Source organism: Erythrolamprus reginae, chromosome 6 (assembly GCF_031021105.1).
Source record: "Erythrolamprus reginae isolate rEryReg1 chromosome 6, rEryReg1.hap1, whole genome shotgun sequence".
Taxonomy (NCBI): Eukaryota; Metazoa; Chordata; class Lepidosauria; order Squamata; family Dipsadidae; genus Erythrolamprus; species Erythrolamprus reginae.
In genome coordinates, this window is record NC_091955.1 from 49,201,872 (window position 1) to 49,215,875 (window position 14,004).

At 44.8% G+C, this 14,004-nt stretch overlaps 1 protein-coding gene across 7 annotated transcripts in view; it reads right to left on the reverse strand.

Moving 5' to 3' along the window:
• NAP1L1 (nucleosome assembly protein 1 like 1) overlaps positions 1 to 14,004 on the reverse strand; it is a 69,691-nt gene that overhangs the window by 7,390 nt on the left and 48,297 nt on the right. For all 7 annotated transcript variants that reach the window (XM_070755743.1, XM_070755741.1, XM_070755746.1 and 4 more), the window contains exons 10-11: positions 13,632 to 13,777; positions 3,439 to 3,458 (exon numbers count right to left, since the gene is read on the reverse strand). In XM_070755743.1, coding sequence (XP_070611844.1) covers positions 3,439 to 3,458; positions 13,632 to 13,777 — 166 coding nt within the window. The remainder of the gene's footprint in view (positions 1 to 3,438; positions 3,459 to 13,631; positions 13,778 to 14,004) is intronic.

A 14,004-nucleotide genomic window follows, 5' to 3' on the forward strand; every position in this document is an offset into this window, starting at 1 on the left:
TCGGCCAGCAGGGAGGTGACACGGAATGGGTCCAGGAGATTACCAGCGCTTCTCTGAGGGAGGGACTTGTGCGCCCCCTCCTCAAGAAGCCTTCCCTGGACCCAGCCGTATTCAACAACTACCGTCCTGTCTCCAACCTTTCCTTTATGGGGAAGGTTGTTGAGAAGGTGGTGGCGCTCCAACTCCAGCGGTCCTTGGAAGAAGCCGATTATCTAGGCCCTCGGCAGTCAGGATTCAGACCCGGCTACAGCACAGAAACTGCTTTGGTCGCGCTGATGGATGATCTCTGGCGGGCCCGGTTACAGGAGTTTATCCTCTGTCCTGGTGCTTCTTGACCTCTCAGTGGCTTTCAATACCATCGACCATGGTATCCTTCTGCGCCGACTGGAGGGGTTGAGAGTGGGAGGCACCGTTTTACAGAGTTTCTCCTCCTACCTCTCTGGTCGGTCGCAGTCGGTGTTAGCAGGGGGTCAGAGGTCGATTCCTAGGTCCCTACCTTGTGGAGTTCCTCAGGGGTCGGTCCTCTCCCCTTTGCTGTTCAATATCTACATGAAACCATTGGGTGAGATCATCCAAGGGCATGGGGTGAGTTACCATCAGTACGCTGATGATACTCAGCTGTACATCTCGACCCTATGTCCACTCAGCGAAGCAGAGGAAGTGATGTGCTGGTGTCTGGAGGCTGTCAGGGTCTAGATGGGTGCCAACAGGCTCAGACTCAATCCAGACAAGACGGAGTGGCTGTGGGCACTGCCTCCCAAGGACACTTCCATCTGTCTGTCCATCACCCTGGGTGGCGAATTATTGACCCCCTCAGAGAGGGTCCGCAACTTGGGCGTCCTCCTCAATCCACAGCTGACATTAGAACATCATCTTTCGGCTGTAGCGAGGGGGACATTTGCCCGGGTCCGCCTGGTGCACCAGTTGCGGCCCTATCTGGACCGGGAGTCACTGCTCACGGTCACTCATGCCCTTATCACCTCGAGGTTCAACAACTGCAATGCTCTCTACATGGGGCTACCCTTGAAGAGTGTTCAGAAACTTCAGCTTGTCCAAAATGCAGCCGCGTGAGCAGTCTTGGGCCTTCCAAGAAATGCCTATATCTCACCATCACTCCGCAGACTGCATTGGCTACCAATTTGTTTCCAGACACAATTCAAAGTGTTGGTTATTACCTATAAAGCCCTACATGGCATAGGACCAGATTATCTCCGAGACCGCCTTCTGCCGCACAAATCCCAGCAGCCGGTGAGGTCCCACAGAGTTGGTCTCCTTAGGGTCCCGTCGACCAAATAATGTCGGCTGGCGGGACCTACGGGAAGAGCCTTCTCTGTGGGGGCCCCGGCCCTCTGGAATCAGCTCCCCCCAGAGATTCATACTGCCCCCACCCTCCTTGCCTTCCGAAAAAGTTTAAAAACTCATCTTTGCTGCCAGGCCTGGGATTCCTTAGACCTTCCCCCCTGACCGATGAATGCTTAGTTTGACTGCTGAATGAATGATATTGATAGTTTTTAATTAGAATTTTAAGATTGTTTTTTAAGGTATAATTGGATTGTTATTATTGTTTCCTGTTTTTCTATACATGCTATGAGCTGCCCCGAGTCCTCGGAGAGGGGCGGCATATAAATTCAATTAATTAATTAATTAATTAATTAATTAATTAAATAAATAAGTAAGTAAATATCTTTATAAGTTTAACTCTTACCCTGCTGTTCTGTTCGGGTCGTATGTGACCCGAAGCCAAGTTTGAGTCACTGTAAAAAATTTTCCCTGCATATCTGAAACTTGAAATTTCATGACTTTTCATCATTTCAGGGGTTCTCTCTATGAGAATTTTTTTTGGGGGGGTGGGGGGCTTAGTTTTTGCTGGGCAAAAAAAGTTACAAATCTTCTGTTCCCGGGTCACCCTGACCCGCACCGAAAACTCTTCATTTGCAGTGCTTATGTTTGGTCTGTTTTGAAAGCTTTTTTCACTTGGAAAGTAGTCTGAACATTTCTGCACACAATGATATGAAAATTGAAATGAAAAAATTAAATCTTATTGGTTTATTTTGCTGATATAATGCATCCCCCCCCCCCCCGTTTTTGTGAAATGTTTTTCAATTTATGGATAGTTTTGGTTGCAAAATGCATTCTATTTTACTGAAGTTGGTGTGGGATTGGTAGCTTGAACATTTCTGAATATAAGAAAAATATAAAGGAACTGAAAAAAATGATTCTTCCTGGTTTTTTAAAATCAGAAATAAGCCCCCCCCCCTCAGCTGCTTGCAACCATTTTCACTTTTTATTTTTTTATGCTCCAAATCCGAAATATTCTTTAAAATCTTAGGCATTCATTTACTCATTTTAAGATGGCTGATCATCATAAAAATATTTGTGGGGGTGGGGGAAAAAAATTTTTCTGGGCAAAAAAAAAAAATCATGTTGACTGTTTCGGGTCATATAGACCCGGACCAAAATGATTTTTTTTAGGTATTTGAATTTGGTCTTTTTGAAAACCTTTTCCACTGGAAAACTAGTTTGAACATTTATGAACATAATGATATGAAAATTGAACTGAAAAAATTGAGGCTTATATTTTTATTTTGATCAAAAAGCCCCTCCCCCATGCTTTCTGAATTTTTTGTCAATTTATATTTTTTTAGGCTACAAATCTCTAAGGAATATTCCCCCAAAAGTTTTGATATACTAAATTGAACAATCCTAAACATAAGAAAAGTAGAAATGAACTGAAAAAAAATGATTCTTATTGGTTTATTTTTGAATATAAGACCGTATTGTTTTATACTCGAGTATAAGCCTACTCGAGTATAAGCCTATTTGAGTATAAGCATGGGGGGGCATTTATGAGCAAAATAAACCAATAAGGATCATTTTTTTCAGTTTAATTTTCATATCATTATGTTCAGAAAGGTTCAAGCTACCAATCCCACACCAACTTTAGTAAAATAGAATGCATTTTGCAGGCAAAATTATCAATAAACCTAAAAAAAATTCACAAAAACAGGGGGGGGCACATTTATGTGCAAAATAAACCAATAAGGATTAATTTTTTCAGATCAATTTTCATTCCATTGTGTACAGAAATGTTCAAACTTGTTTCCAGGTGAAAAAAGCTTTCAAAAAGACCAAATATAAGTACCTAAAATGATCAATTTGCAGTCCGGGTCAAATAGGCCCGGGAACATAAGATTAGGGAGTTTTTTCGAACAGAACAGCAGGGTTAAGTGGATAATATGCTGTCTACATGTACTTACATGAATAGCAAGTAATAAATTTACTGTGTGGATCCTTCATATGAACAATCAAATCTGTTTTTAGGAACTTGTAATCATTTAATATTGTTGTATTATTGGTGTGCATGTATGTATTTATTTATTACAATGAAAACATTTAAAAGTTATGTTTTTATTCATAAAGAAAAACATTGAAACTTACCAAGTCCCCACTTTCAGGAACTGAAATGAAAAAAGATATAACATTATATATTTAGGAAAGTTACATTATTTAATCGCAGTAACTACCTGAAGCACCCACTTTTTGTTTCCACATAACAAGATAAAAGATGACCCAAACCATTGTTCAAATGCCATTATGCAATATATAATGTAAGTTAATCAGCTAAAGAAAGACAAAACAAAGGCACTGCTATTGATGGGTATTAGAATACAGAGCAGTCTAAATGGGACTAAACTCCTATTTAAAAACCAAGTGCAAACAAAGAATGTTTAAGCTTTGTTCTCAAATATCTCCTTTTCATGGGAATATTACTTCCATGATATGCTGGCTTTCAGCAAGTTTCTATAAGCAGATTCTTATGTTCATCTAGAAAATCTTAAAATAATTGGAACACAGTGCCTGAAATCCTGCTTAGCATATAAGCAGTTTCATCTTTTCAGTTATCCTTGAACTTTAGTTCCATGATTTTTGCTTTCAGGATGGTTTAAGCACAAGTCAAAGGCTTCTCAAATATGGTGCTGCAGACTATTATTATTATTATTACTTATTAGATTTGTATGCCGCCCCTCTCCGAAAACTCGGGATACTTATTTCTAGGAAGCCTTTTAAGTGTCAAAACCAACCAACAAAACATTATTGACTTACTATACAGTATTTTTCTGTTTAACAGAATGTGACTTCAATAGGTAGTTTTTTTTCATTTGTGAAATTACAGAAATTTTAACCTATGCTCCTTTTATGTATATATTGTGTGCACAATTATTAGGCAAGTGAGTATTTTAACCATATCATAATTTTAGGCATATTTTCCACCTCCAAGATCTACAAATCTGGATGCTTAGTAAATATAAGCATATCAGATTATGTATATTTATGCAATGAGGGAAGGTGTGGCCTAAGGAAATCAACACCCTATATCAACATGTGCATAATTATGAGGCAGCTTCTTTTACTCAGACAAAATGGGCCAACAAAAGTTTAACTCTGAAAAGACAAAAATTGTAAAAAAAAAGTCTTTCAGAGGGATGCAGCATTCTTGAAATTGCTAAGATATTGGGGCGTGATCATAGAACCATCAATTGTTTTGTTACAAATAGTCAACAGTCACAAGAAACATATTGAGAGAAAAAACAATGCACATTAATTGCCAAAGATTTGAGAAAAATCAAACATAAAGCTACCAGGATCCCATTATCTTCTAGTGCTGTCATATTCCAGAACTGCAATCTACACGGAGTCCCCAGAAGTACAAGGTGTTCAGTACTCAGAGATAGTGATGGGCGAACCGAACTCGCACAATTCGGGTCCGTACCAAATTTTGCGGTGTTCGGTGTACCGAACCCAAAGTTCGGGTTCGGGCAACGTGGTGAAGCGGCGGACCAATGGACAGCCTTCTTACCTGAAGCCATGCGGTCTCCGGACATCAAGGTAAATGAAAGGCTGGGATTGGCCATGTGTCCTGCTGACCACTCATTGGCCAGCAATATGCATGGCTTGCATTGATCCCCAAGGACACCTGACCTGCCTCTATAAAAGGCAGCACCTTGCTGTCCAGCCCCATTGTAAGAGATACCAGCTAGCGAGGGAAAGTCTGTGTTACTTATACTGAGAGGGAGAGACAGATTAGCTTTCTTTTGTTTCTGCGACAAAGAGAGACCTCAAAGACTCTTCATACAAGTTGAAGAGACAAGAAAACTTTGGTCAGTAATGCATCCAGGGAGGGAAGGGCAGGGCTGAAGGAAAAAAAGGGGGGGGGAGGCAAGGGGCCAGTTGCTCTCTGCTACACTTCCACTTTTACATTTTTAAAACTTTTTCCTTTCATTTTGTGCACAAATGCATGGAAGGGCACAACAATATTAATTTTTTTTTTGGGGGGGGGTATTTATTTCTCTATCCTATACTTCCACTTTCAAATTTTTAAACCATTTTTTCCCATTCATTCATTTTGTGTACAAATGCATTTTAGGGAACAACAATATTACTTTGGGGGTATTTTTGCAGTTATTTATTTCTCTATCCTATACTTCCAATTTCAAATTCTTAAACCATTTTTCCCCATTCATTCACTTTAATTTTGTATGTGGCAAGACTGCCACTCAGTAAGCCAAAAAAAAAAAAAAGGTTGCTGAGTCTGAGCAAGCCTGCTGTTCCTGTCTGAAGAAAAGGTCTCCAGTGCGGTCTGGGGTCCTTCTAGTCTTGGAAAGCAACACCTGCTTCCAGGGCGAAAGCTATTTCCTGTATCCAGAGGAAGGGGGACTTGTCCAACATGCAGATTGGTTGGGTGGAAAAAGTTCAAGTAGGAGTGATAAATCGAGCCATTTCAGTAATTACAAAGTGCAATGGCTCACATGTTGAAGGCCACCCTGACTCTTTTGAGAATCGCGGAATAATAATCAAATAAATAAATACATAAAAAGTGGTGGACGTACACTTTTGTCTCGCTACGGACCGCTGGCACTCGTACTTTTGGGTCCACCACTGGGCCACTTTCTTTCAATTTCTTTCTGTGCATTTCCTTTTTTTCTATATATGGTGTTTCCTCAATTTCCACGGGGGATGCGTTCCAAGACTGCCCGCGAAAGTCGAATTTCCGCGAAGTAGAGATGCGGAAGTAAATACACTATTTTTGGCTATGATCAGTATCACAAGCCTTCCCTTAACACTTTAAACCCCTAAATTACAATTTCCTATTCCTTTAGCAACCATTTAGATTATTACTCACCATGTTTATTTATTAAAGTTTATTAAAATATATATTTATTAAAGGCGGATGAAAGTTTGGCAATGACATATGATGTCATTGGGCGGGAAAAACCGTGATATAGGGGGGAAACCCGCTAAGTATTTTTTAATTAATATTTTTGAAAAACCGTACCATAGACTTTTCGCGAAGTTCGAACCTGCAAAAATCGAGAGAACACTGTATAACAAAAGCCACAACTCTGTCAATTTATTTTTGGGTAAAACAAGGGCCAATTCCTATCTCTGCATCTCTTTCTTCTATCTAATCTGTAGCCTCTACTGCTCTCTGAAATTTAATTTTGGGTCAAACACGGGGCGACCATGTATCTGTGATTTTGATGTTTTTCTGTCTAATACAAAGGCTCTACTGCTGCCTGGACATTTAAGTTTTACAAGGCATTTTTTCTCTAATACTAGTTCCACCTGAACGCCACACCTTCATCTGTTCCTTCGACCAGTGTCACCGCAGGCCTTCAAACATGAAGAAAGCCGCGAAAAAGGGACATGGCTGTGCTGCTGCTGCTGCAGGTACAGGGCGTGTAACATATGCGTCTCCTACCCCTTCCTCTGGTGCAAGCAGACGCCGGGGTTTGATGCAAGAAGAAGTTGAAGATGACATGGCATGCAGCGCTACCTTTTACTTGGTATTGCCTTCTACACATTCCATCACATCTGTGTGTACACTGCCTGAGTAATCACCCCCCTCCAAAGCAGCAAGGCCATCTCACCCAGAAGCAGCGGAGTCTTTAATGCTGTTCTCTGAAACTTGCAACTGGGATGCCATGGGGCGTCCACCTGTCCAATCCGCAGTTGCAGACCTTGGGCTTCCGGATAGCCAGGAGCTTCTGCCGGAGAAAGAGCAGATGTCCATGGTATCATCGGGGAAGACCATGATCGATGATGATGAGACCCAGATCCCCGCTCCTGCAGCTTACTGCAATGTAGAGTCTGAGAAGGAGGCTAGCGGGGAGGAGTCGGTGGAAGAAGATGACGAGGTGCTAGATCCCACGTGAACCGAAGGCCGACAGAGTTCAGAGGAGGAAGAGGCTGTGGTAGTCCCACAGCCCCAGGCAGCCAGCAGAAGCGGAGGGAGAAGGCTGCAAACCCTCAGTGCTGAGTCTGCTGATACTACTGCCTATTTGTTCAAGCAGTTAGCAGAAGAAAAGAAAAAGGTCGTTTGCAATTTCTGCCACCAGTCCCTGAAGCGAGGGAGAGATCTTAATAATCTCAGCACCAGCTGCATGACCAGGCACCTGATTTCAAAACATGACCTTCGGTGGGGACAATACCTTAAAAGTATTCAAACGCCTGGGTCTTCCTCTTCTGTTGTGGCTGCCTTGGCCACTACCAACGCACCCCCAAAAACAAGGTCACATGTCTGTCCCCAAAGGGACATTGATGGATCGCCACCAATACCACCAACGGCTGCACCGGCAGCACCGGTAGCAGCAGCACCACCACCACCATCGCCAAGCATGTCTACACTGTCCCAGGGAAACATTCATTAGCTGTCCATCCCTCAAAGTTTTGAGAGAAAGCGTGGGTTCGGGCCATCCCACCCACGAGCCCTGGCCCTAAATGCCAGCATTTCACAGCTGCTTGCATTTGAAATGCTACCCTACTGCCTGGTTGAGACACCAAGTTTCAGGAAATTTGTTAAATACTCCGTTCCCAGCCGCTATTACTTTTCATGCAAGGCCATCCCTGCCCTGCACCAACATGTAGTGGAGAAAATTCGGTGTGCACTGCAAAATGCTGTCAGTTCCCACGTCCACCTCACCACCGACACATGGACCAGCAAACATGGCCAAGGCCAGTACATCTCTCTCACTGCCCACTGGGTGAATGTAGTGGCGGTCGGGAATGAGGCGGGAAGCAGTTCAGCGCATATCCTTCCACCACCCAGGATTACTGGACATCAGTCGGTGCCTTCTGTTGCCTCCTGCTCCTACTCTGCTTCCCCGTATTCTTCCTCCACATCCAGTAAGTGCAGCCCGGTAACCTCCTACTTCAAAACGGCTGTGGGTAAACGGCAGCACACGGTGCTGAAACTCATCTGCTTGGGCGAGAGACCACACACCGCCCAGGAGCTATGGACCGGCATCCAGGGGCAGACAGATGAGTGGTTGTTGCCGCTGAACCTGAAGCCGGGGAAGGTGGTGTGCGACAACGGGCAGAACCTTGTGGCAGCCTTGGGCCGAGCGGGGTTGACGCACATCCCTTGCATGGCGCATGTGGTCAACTTGGTGGTGCAGAAGTTCCTGGCCAATTATCCGGGCATGTCGGCGCTGCTGGGTAAAGTGTGTGCGATGTGCGCACACTTTAGACGTTCCCACCCTGCTGCTACTCGCCTATCTTCCCTGCAGAGGAACTTTGGCCTTCCCACCCACCGCCTCATCTGCGATTTGCCAACCAGGTGGAATTCCACGCTGCATATGCTTAAAAGGGTGTGTGACCAACAGCAGGCAATAGTGGATTACTAGTTTCATAACCCCCGGTCAAGTAGAAGTGCAGACCCACAGCACTTTACCCCCAATGAGTGGGCCTCCATGAGGGACATTTGTTCCATCCTGAATGGCTTCCAGTATGTCACCAATATGGTCAGCGCTGACAATTCCGTTGTCAGTGCTACTACCCCCATGGTTTGCCTACTGGAAAAACCCCTTCAGGCCATGCAGGTTGTGTGACAGGAGGAAACAGAGCGGCAGGCAGAACAGGAGGAGCAAGCGGAGGAAGGCCCATTTTCCCAGCAAATCCATGTCTCGCAGGGTGGGGGGCTGTGCCGACAGCAGCCAGGTACTCCGCTGTCCAGCCAGTGTAGAGTTTTGGGGCATGAGGAGGAGGAGGACTTGCAGCAGGGCGGCCCCCAGTGCAGCTCACGGGCACCAATGGAGCGTGGCTGGAGGGGGGAGCAGGAGGAAGAGGAGGAGGAGAGACCTGTTGCTGAAAACATCACCTTGACTCCGGGCAGCCTGGCTCACATGAGCCACCACATGCTCCAGTGCCTGCAGAATGACCCCAGGGTAGCCCGTATCCTCAACTCGGCCAGTTACTGGGTGGCCGCCCTGCTGGATCCCCATTATAAGGACTGCATCACCTCCTTCATACCAGCGCCCGAGCGGGAGCACAGAATACACGAGTACAAGCGTGCGCTTATGGACGTACTATTGGAAGAGTCCCCACAGCAATTGGAGTGCCCAATGGTGGCACATGGTGGAGTAGGACGCAGTCGGCAACGCAGTGGGGACACTGGCAGCACCGCAGGGGGGCGGTCATTGGAAGACATTGCAAATATGCATGACATCATATTCAACTTCCACACAGATGCACCAACCTCAGATGTGATGTCCCATAGCAGAAGGCATCATGTGACCCGCATGGTGGACAAATACCTGTCCACATGCATGATGGTTCTTAGCGATGCCTCCAACAACTTCAATTTTTGGGTAGGAAAATTGAACACATGGCCAGAGCTTGCCCTGGAAGTGCTGGCCTGCCCTGCGGCAAGCGTCCTGTCAGAGCGTGTGTTCAGCACCGCAGGAGGGGTCATCACTGAAAGAAGGATCCGCCTATCCACAGTCAATGTTGACATACTGACATTTCTTAAAATGAACCAGGCGTGGATCACAGAGGATGTTGCTGTGTCACCACCTGAGTGAGTGGTTAGAACGTTCGCTACCATCACCAACAACAACACCCTCACAGTTGTAAAATTCATGTTATGTACCGTATTTTTCGCTCTATAAGACGCACCTGCTGATAAGACGCACCTAGATTTTAGAGGAGGAAAATAGAAAAAAAATATTTTGAGCCAAAAAGGGGAGAGGAAGAGAGGAAGGAGTGAAAGAAGGGAGTGAGGGAGGAAAGAAGGGAGGAAGGAAAAGGAAAGCAAGAAATGGAGGGAGGAAAGGAAGGAAGGAAGGAAGGAAGGAAGGAAAGAAAGAAAGAAAGAAAGAAAGAAAGAAAGAAAGAAAGGGGGAAGGAACAGGAACAGAGGAAGGAAGCAAGGAAACGTATGAAAGGGGAGAGTAAGAGAGGAAGGACTGAAGGGAGGGAGGGAGGGAAGAAGGTAGGAAGGAGAAAGAAAAGAAGAAATAGAGGAAGGGAAGGTAAAAGAGAGAAAGAAAAAGAGGAAGAAAGAAAGCAAGAAAGAGAGAAAGAAAATGAAAGAGAAATAAAAATAGAGAGGGGGAATGAAAGAAATGGAAGGAGGGAAGGAAGGAGAGAAAGCAAGAGAAAGAAAGAAAGAAAGAAAGAAAGAAAAAATAATGAAAGAGCAAGAGAGCAAGAGAGAAAAAGAAAGAAAGAAAGAAAGGCAACTTCAAAGAAAGGCTCACTGAGCATCTCTCTCTCTCTCTCTTTCTATCCCTCTTTCTTTCTTTCTCTTCCTTTCTCTCTCTCCTCTTCCTTTATCTCCTCTCTCTCCCTCCCTCTCTTTCTCTCCCACTTTCCCTCTCTCTTTCTCTCTCCCCCTCTTGCTATCTCTCCTCCCTCTCCCTCTCTCTTTCTCTCCCCCCTTTCCCTCTCTCTTTCTCTCTCTCCCTCTCTTGCTATCTCCCCCCTCTCCCTCTCTCTTTCTCTCCCCCCTTTCCCTCTCTCTCTCTCTCCCTCTCTTGCTAGCTCTCCCCCCTCTCCCACTCTCTTTCTCCCTCTCCCTCTCTTTCTCTCTCTCCCCCTCTCTTTCTCTCTCTCCCCCCCCTTTCTCTCACTCTCTCTTTCTCACTATCTTGCTGTCTGTTGCTCTCACTCACTCTCGTTCTCTCTCCATTCTTCTCAGCGGTGACGCGCGCACGCCCTGCCCGCCTCACCTTTGCCGAGAGCTCTCAGCAAGGGGGTTGTAGGAGAGGCGGGGCCGGCGGCAAAGGTGATATTCAATGTCGGGGGCGCACGGGCGGTTGCACGCGCTCCCTATCTCCCTGCTAGCCCACTCGGAATATTCAAAATAAGAAAAACCTTCGCCGGCAAAGGCTTTTCTTATTTTGAATATTCCGAGTGGGCTAGCAGGGAGATAGGGAGCGCGTGCAACCGCCCGTGCGCCCCCGACATTGAATATCACCTTTGCCGCCGGCCCCGCCTCTCCTACAACCCCCTTGCTGAGAGCTCTTGGCAAAGGTGAGGCGGGCAGGGCATTGAATATCGCCTTCGCCGGCCTCCGCTGAGAAAAGCCTTTGTCGGCATTTCCTCTCGGCGCAGCGGCGGGCGGAGAGAGGGAAGGGGGGGCAGCGGCGTCCCTCCTGGCCTTGGCGGGCCGCCCGACCCTCCCCACCTCCTGCAAACGCGGCGGGCGGCGGGTGGAGAGCGAGGAGCCGGTTCCGGCGGGCAGGGCTTGGCTGGCTGGCTGGCTGGCGGGGGGAGCGCCGCTGGTGGTGAGGAGGGAGACCCTCCTCCGGGAGGGAGGGGGCCAGGCAGCAGCTAGCCAGCCAGCCGGCGGGATGGCGCTTCCGAGTTCGCAGCCTCCCCCCCCCCCTCCCTGCCTGCATCTTCGCTCCATAAGACGAGGCTGATTTTTCATCCTACTTTGGGAGGGAAAAAACTGCGTCTTATGGAGCGAAAAATACGGTATGTATATAGTCAGTTATATTTTTATGGTGAAAGTTTGGGTATAGTTTGTGTTTGAGTAAAGTGTGTGTTTAATAAACCTAATTTTTGCACAAATTTGTTCTGAGAGCCTAAATGGATGTTCCTTCCAAGTTGTGTCACCTATTGAAAATCTGAGATATCCATGTGTATTTTCATGGGAAAACTTTTAGTGTGTCCTGAGTTCAAATCCAGTCAATGGCTGTACTGTACACCTGGCCAGGAAGAAAAAAAATCTTTTGGAAAAATGATTGCAGGGAGTCTAAATGCAGAGTCTTTGGAGAGGGGCGTCATACAACTCTAATAAAGTATAAACTATGTCCCCTCCCAGAACTGTCACCATTTGTAAATCTGAGATATGCAGACTTAATGTAATGGGATGTAATGGTCTAATTTGGGTTTGACAAACACGGTTTGTGTTCTCTCTCCACCAGTTGCAATTTGCCAACACTACCATCAGTGTTCAGTCTGCTGTTACTACTGCCCACAGTGGCCAGTGACCCAGCACACCACATAGCGCATGCCCTCCAATCACACAAGATTGCTGTGCAAAATCTGGTGGGTGGCTGCTGTTGCCTCCCCCCACCTACTCTGCATCCCCGTTCACCCTCCTGCAAATTTAATTTGTGGGCAACCACAGGGCTGCCTTCAGCGCCTCTATTTTTAAAAAGTTCGGAATTCGGTTCGGGGTTCAGTGACATCACCTGAATTTTTTGCAAAGTTCGCCCGAATCCGCCGAACTCAAACTTCGTTGGGTTCGCCCATCACTACTCAGAGACATGACCAATGTAAGGAAGGCTGGAAGTCGAACACCACTGAACAAGATACTTAAGTTGAAATGGCAAGACTGGGCCAAGAAATATCTGAAGATAAATTTTGCAAAGGTTTTATGCCTGATGAGATGAGAATGACTCTTGACGGACCAGATGGATGAGTCCATGGCTGGATCCGTTAATGGGCACAGAACTCCACTTTGAGTTAGACACCAGCAAGGTGGAGGTGGGGTACCGGTATGGTTTTGTATCATTAAAGATGAGTTAAACTTTTTCAGATTGAAAATGGACTCAAAATCAACTCCCAAACCTACTTCCAGTTTTTAGAATTTTCTTCAAGCAGTAGTACAGGAAAAAGTCTGCATATTTCCAGAAGACCATGATTTTTATGTAAGACAATGCCATCACAGGCATCAAAGTACTCCACCATGTGGCTAGCCAGTAAAGGTCTTAAAGATGAAAGAATAATGACATGGTCCCCTTCCTCGTCTGACCTAAACCCTGAGAACTTGTGGGCACTTCTTAAACAGATTTAGGGTGAGAGAAAGCACTATACCTCTGAACAATGTCTGGGAAGCTGTGGTTGTTGCTGCACCAAAAGTTGATCATCAACAGATCAAAAAACTGACAGATTCCATCAATGGAAGGCTTATGATTGTTATTGAAAAGAAGGATGTTAATGTTGGCCAGTGATTTTTTTGTTGTTTGAAATGTTAGAAATCTCTATTTGTACATTTTGAGTTTATTATTCTGACTTTAACAGATGCAAATAAATGATAGGCAAATTTTCATTTTTCATTAGTTGCACAATAATTCTGCACACTAATAGTAGCTTAATAATTGTGCACAGATATTAATTAATTAATTGATTGATTGACTAATTAATTAGATTTATATGCCTCTCTGATATTCTCCTAAGAAAGCCAAAACCTCATTTTTACTTTCTTAAATATTCAGGTTTGAAGTTATTAACATTTTGGATTGACTGAGAACAGTGTCACTGTTCAATAATTAATCCTCCAAAATATAACTTACCTAATAATTGTGCACAGTGTATAATGTAAATAAAGTTAAGTTTACCTTCTGGAGGACTGAAAAAATTGAAGAAGGAATCGTTGGAAACTGTTTTTGTCACTGTTCTAACTGTTCCACGGCCCTTGTGCTTTTGTTTCTTCTTTATAGTTTTCAAAGTAACATTCTTCCCTTTTTTCCAGTCTATTTGGCACCTATGGAAAAACTGTTATGAAACCAAGCACCTATCTACATGTTCACTTGAACTATTATAATCCTGGCACATAGTATCACACAGCCAAACTGGATCCTGAATACATGAGTAATTCAACAGTATGACAAAGTAGATTTCTCAAAACTTAATTATTTAATCTAAGAAAGGAATAATACAGTGCATATTACTTTTTCTAATTACAACATAAATAGGTTTTCTCCCTCTGAA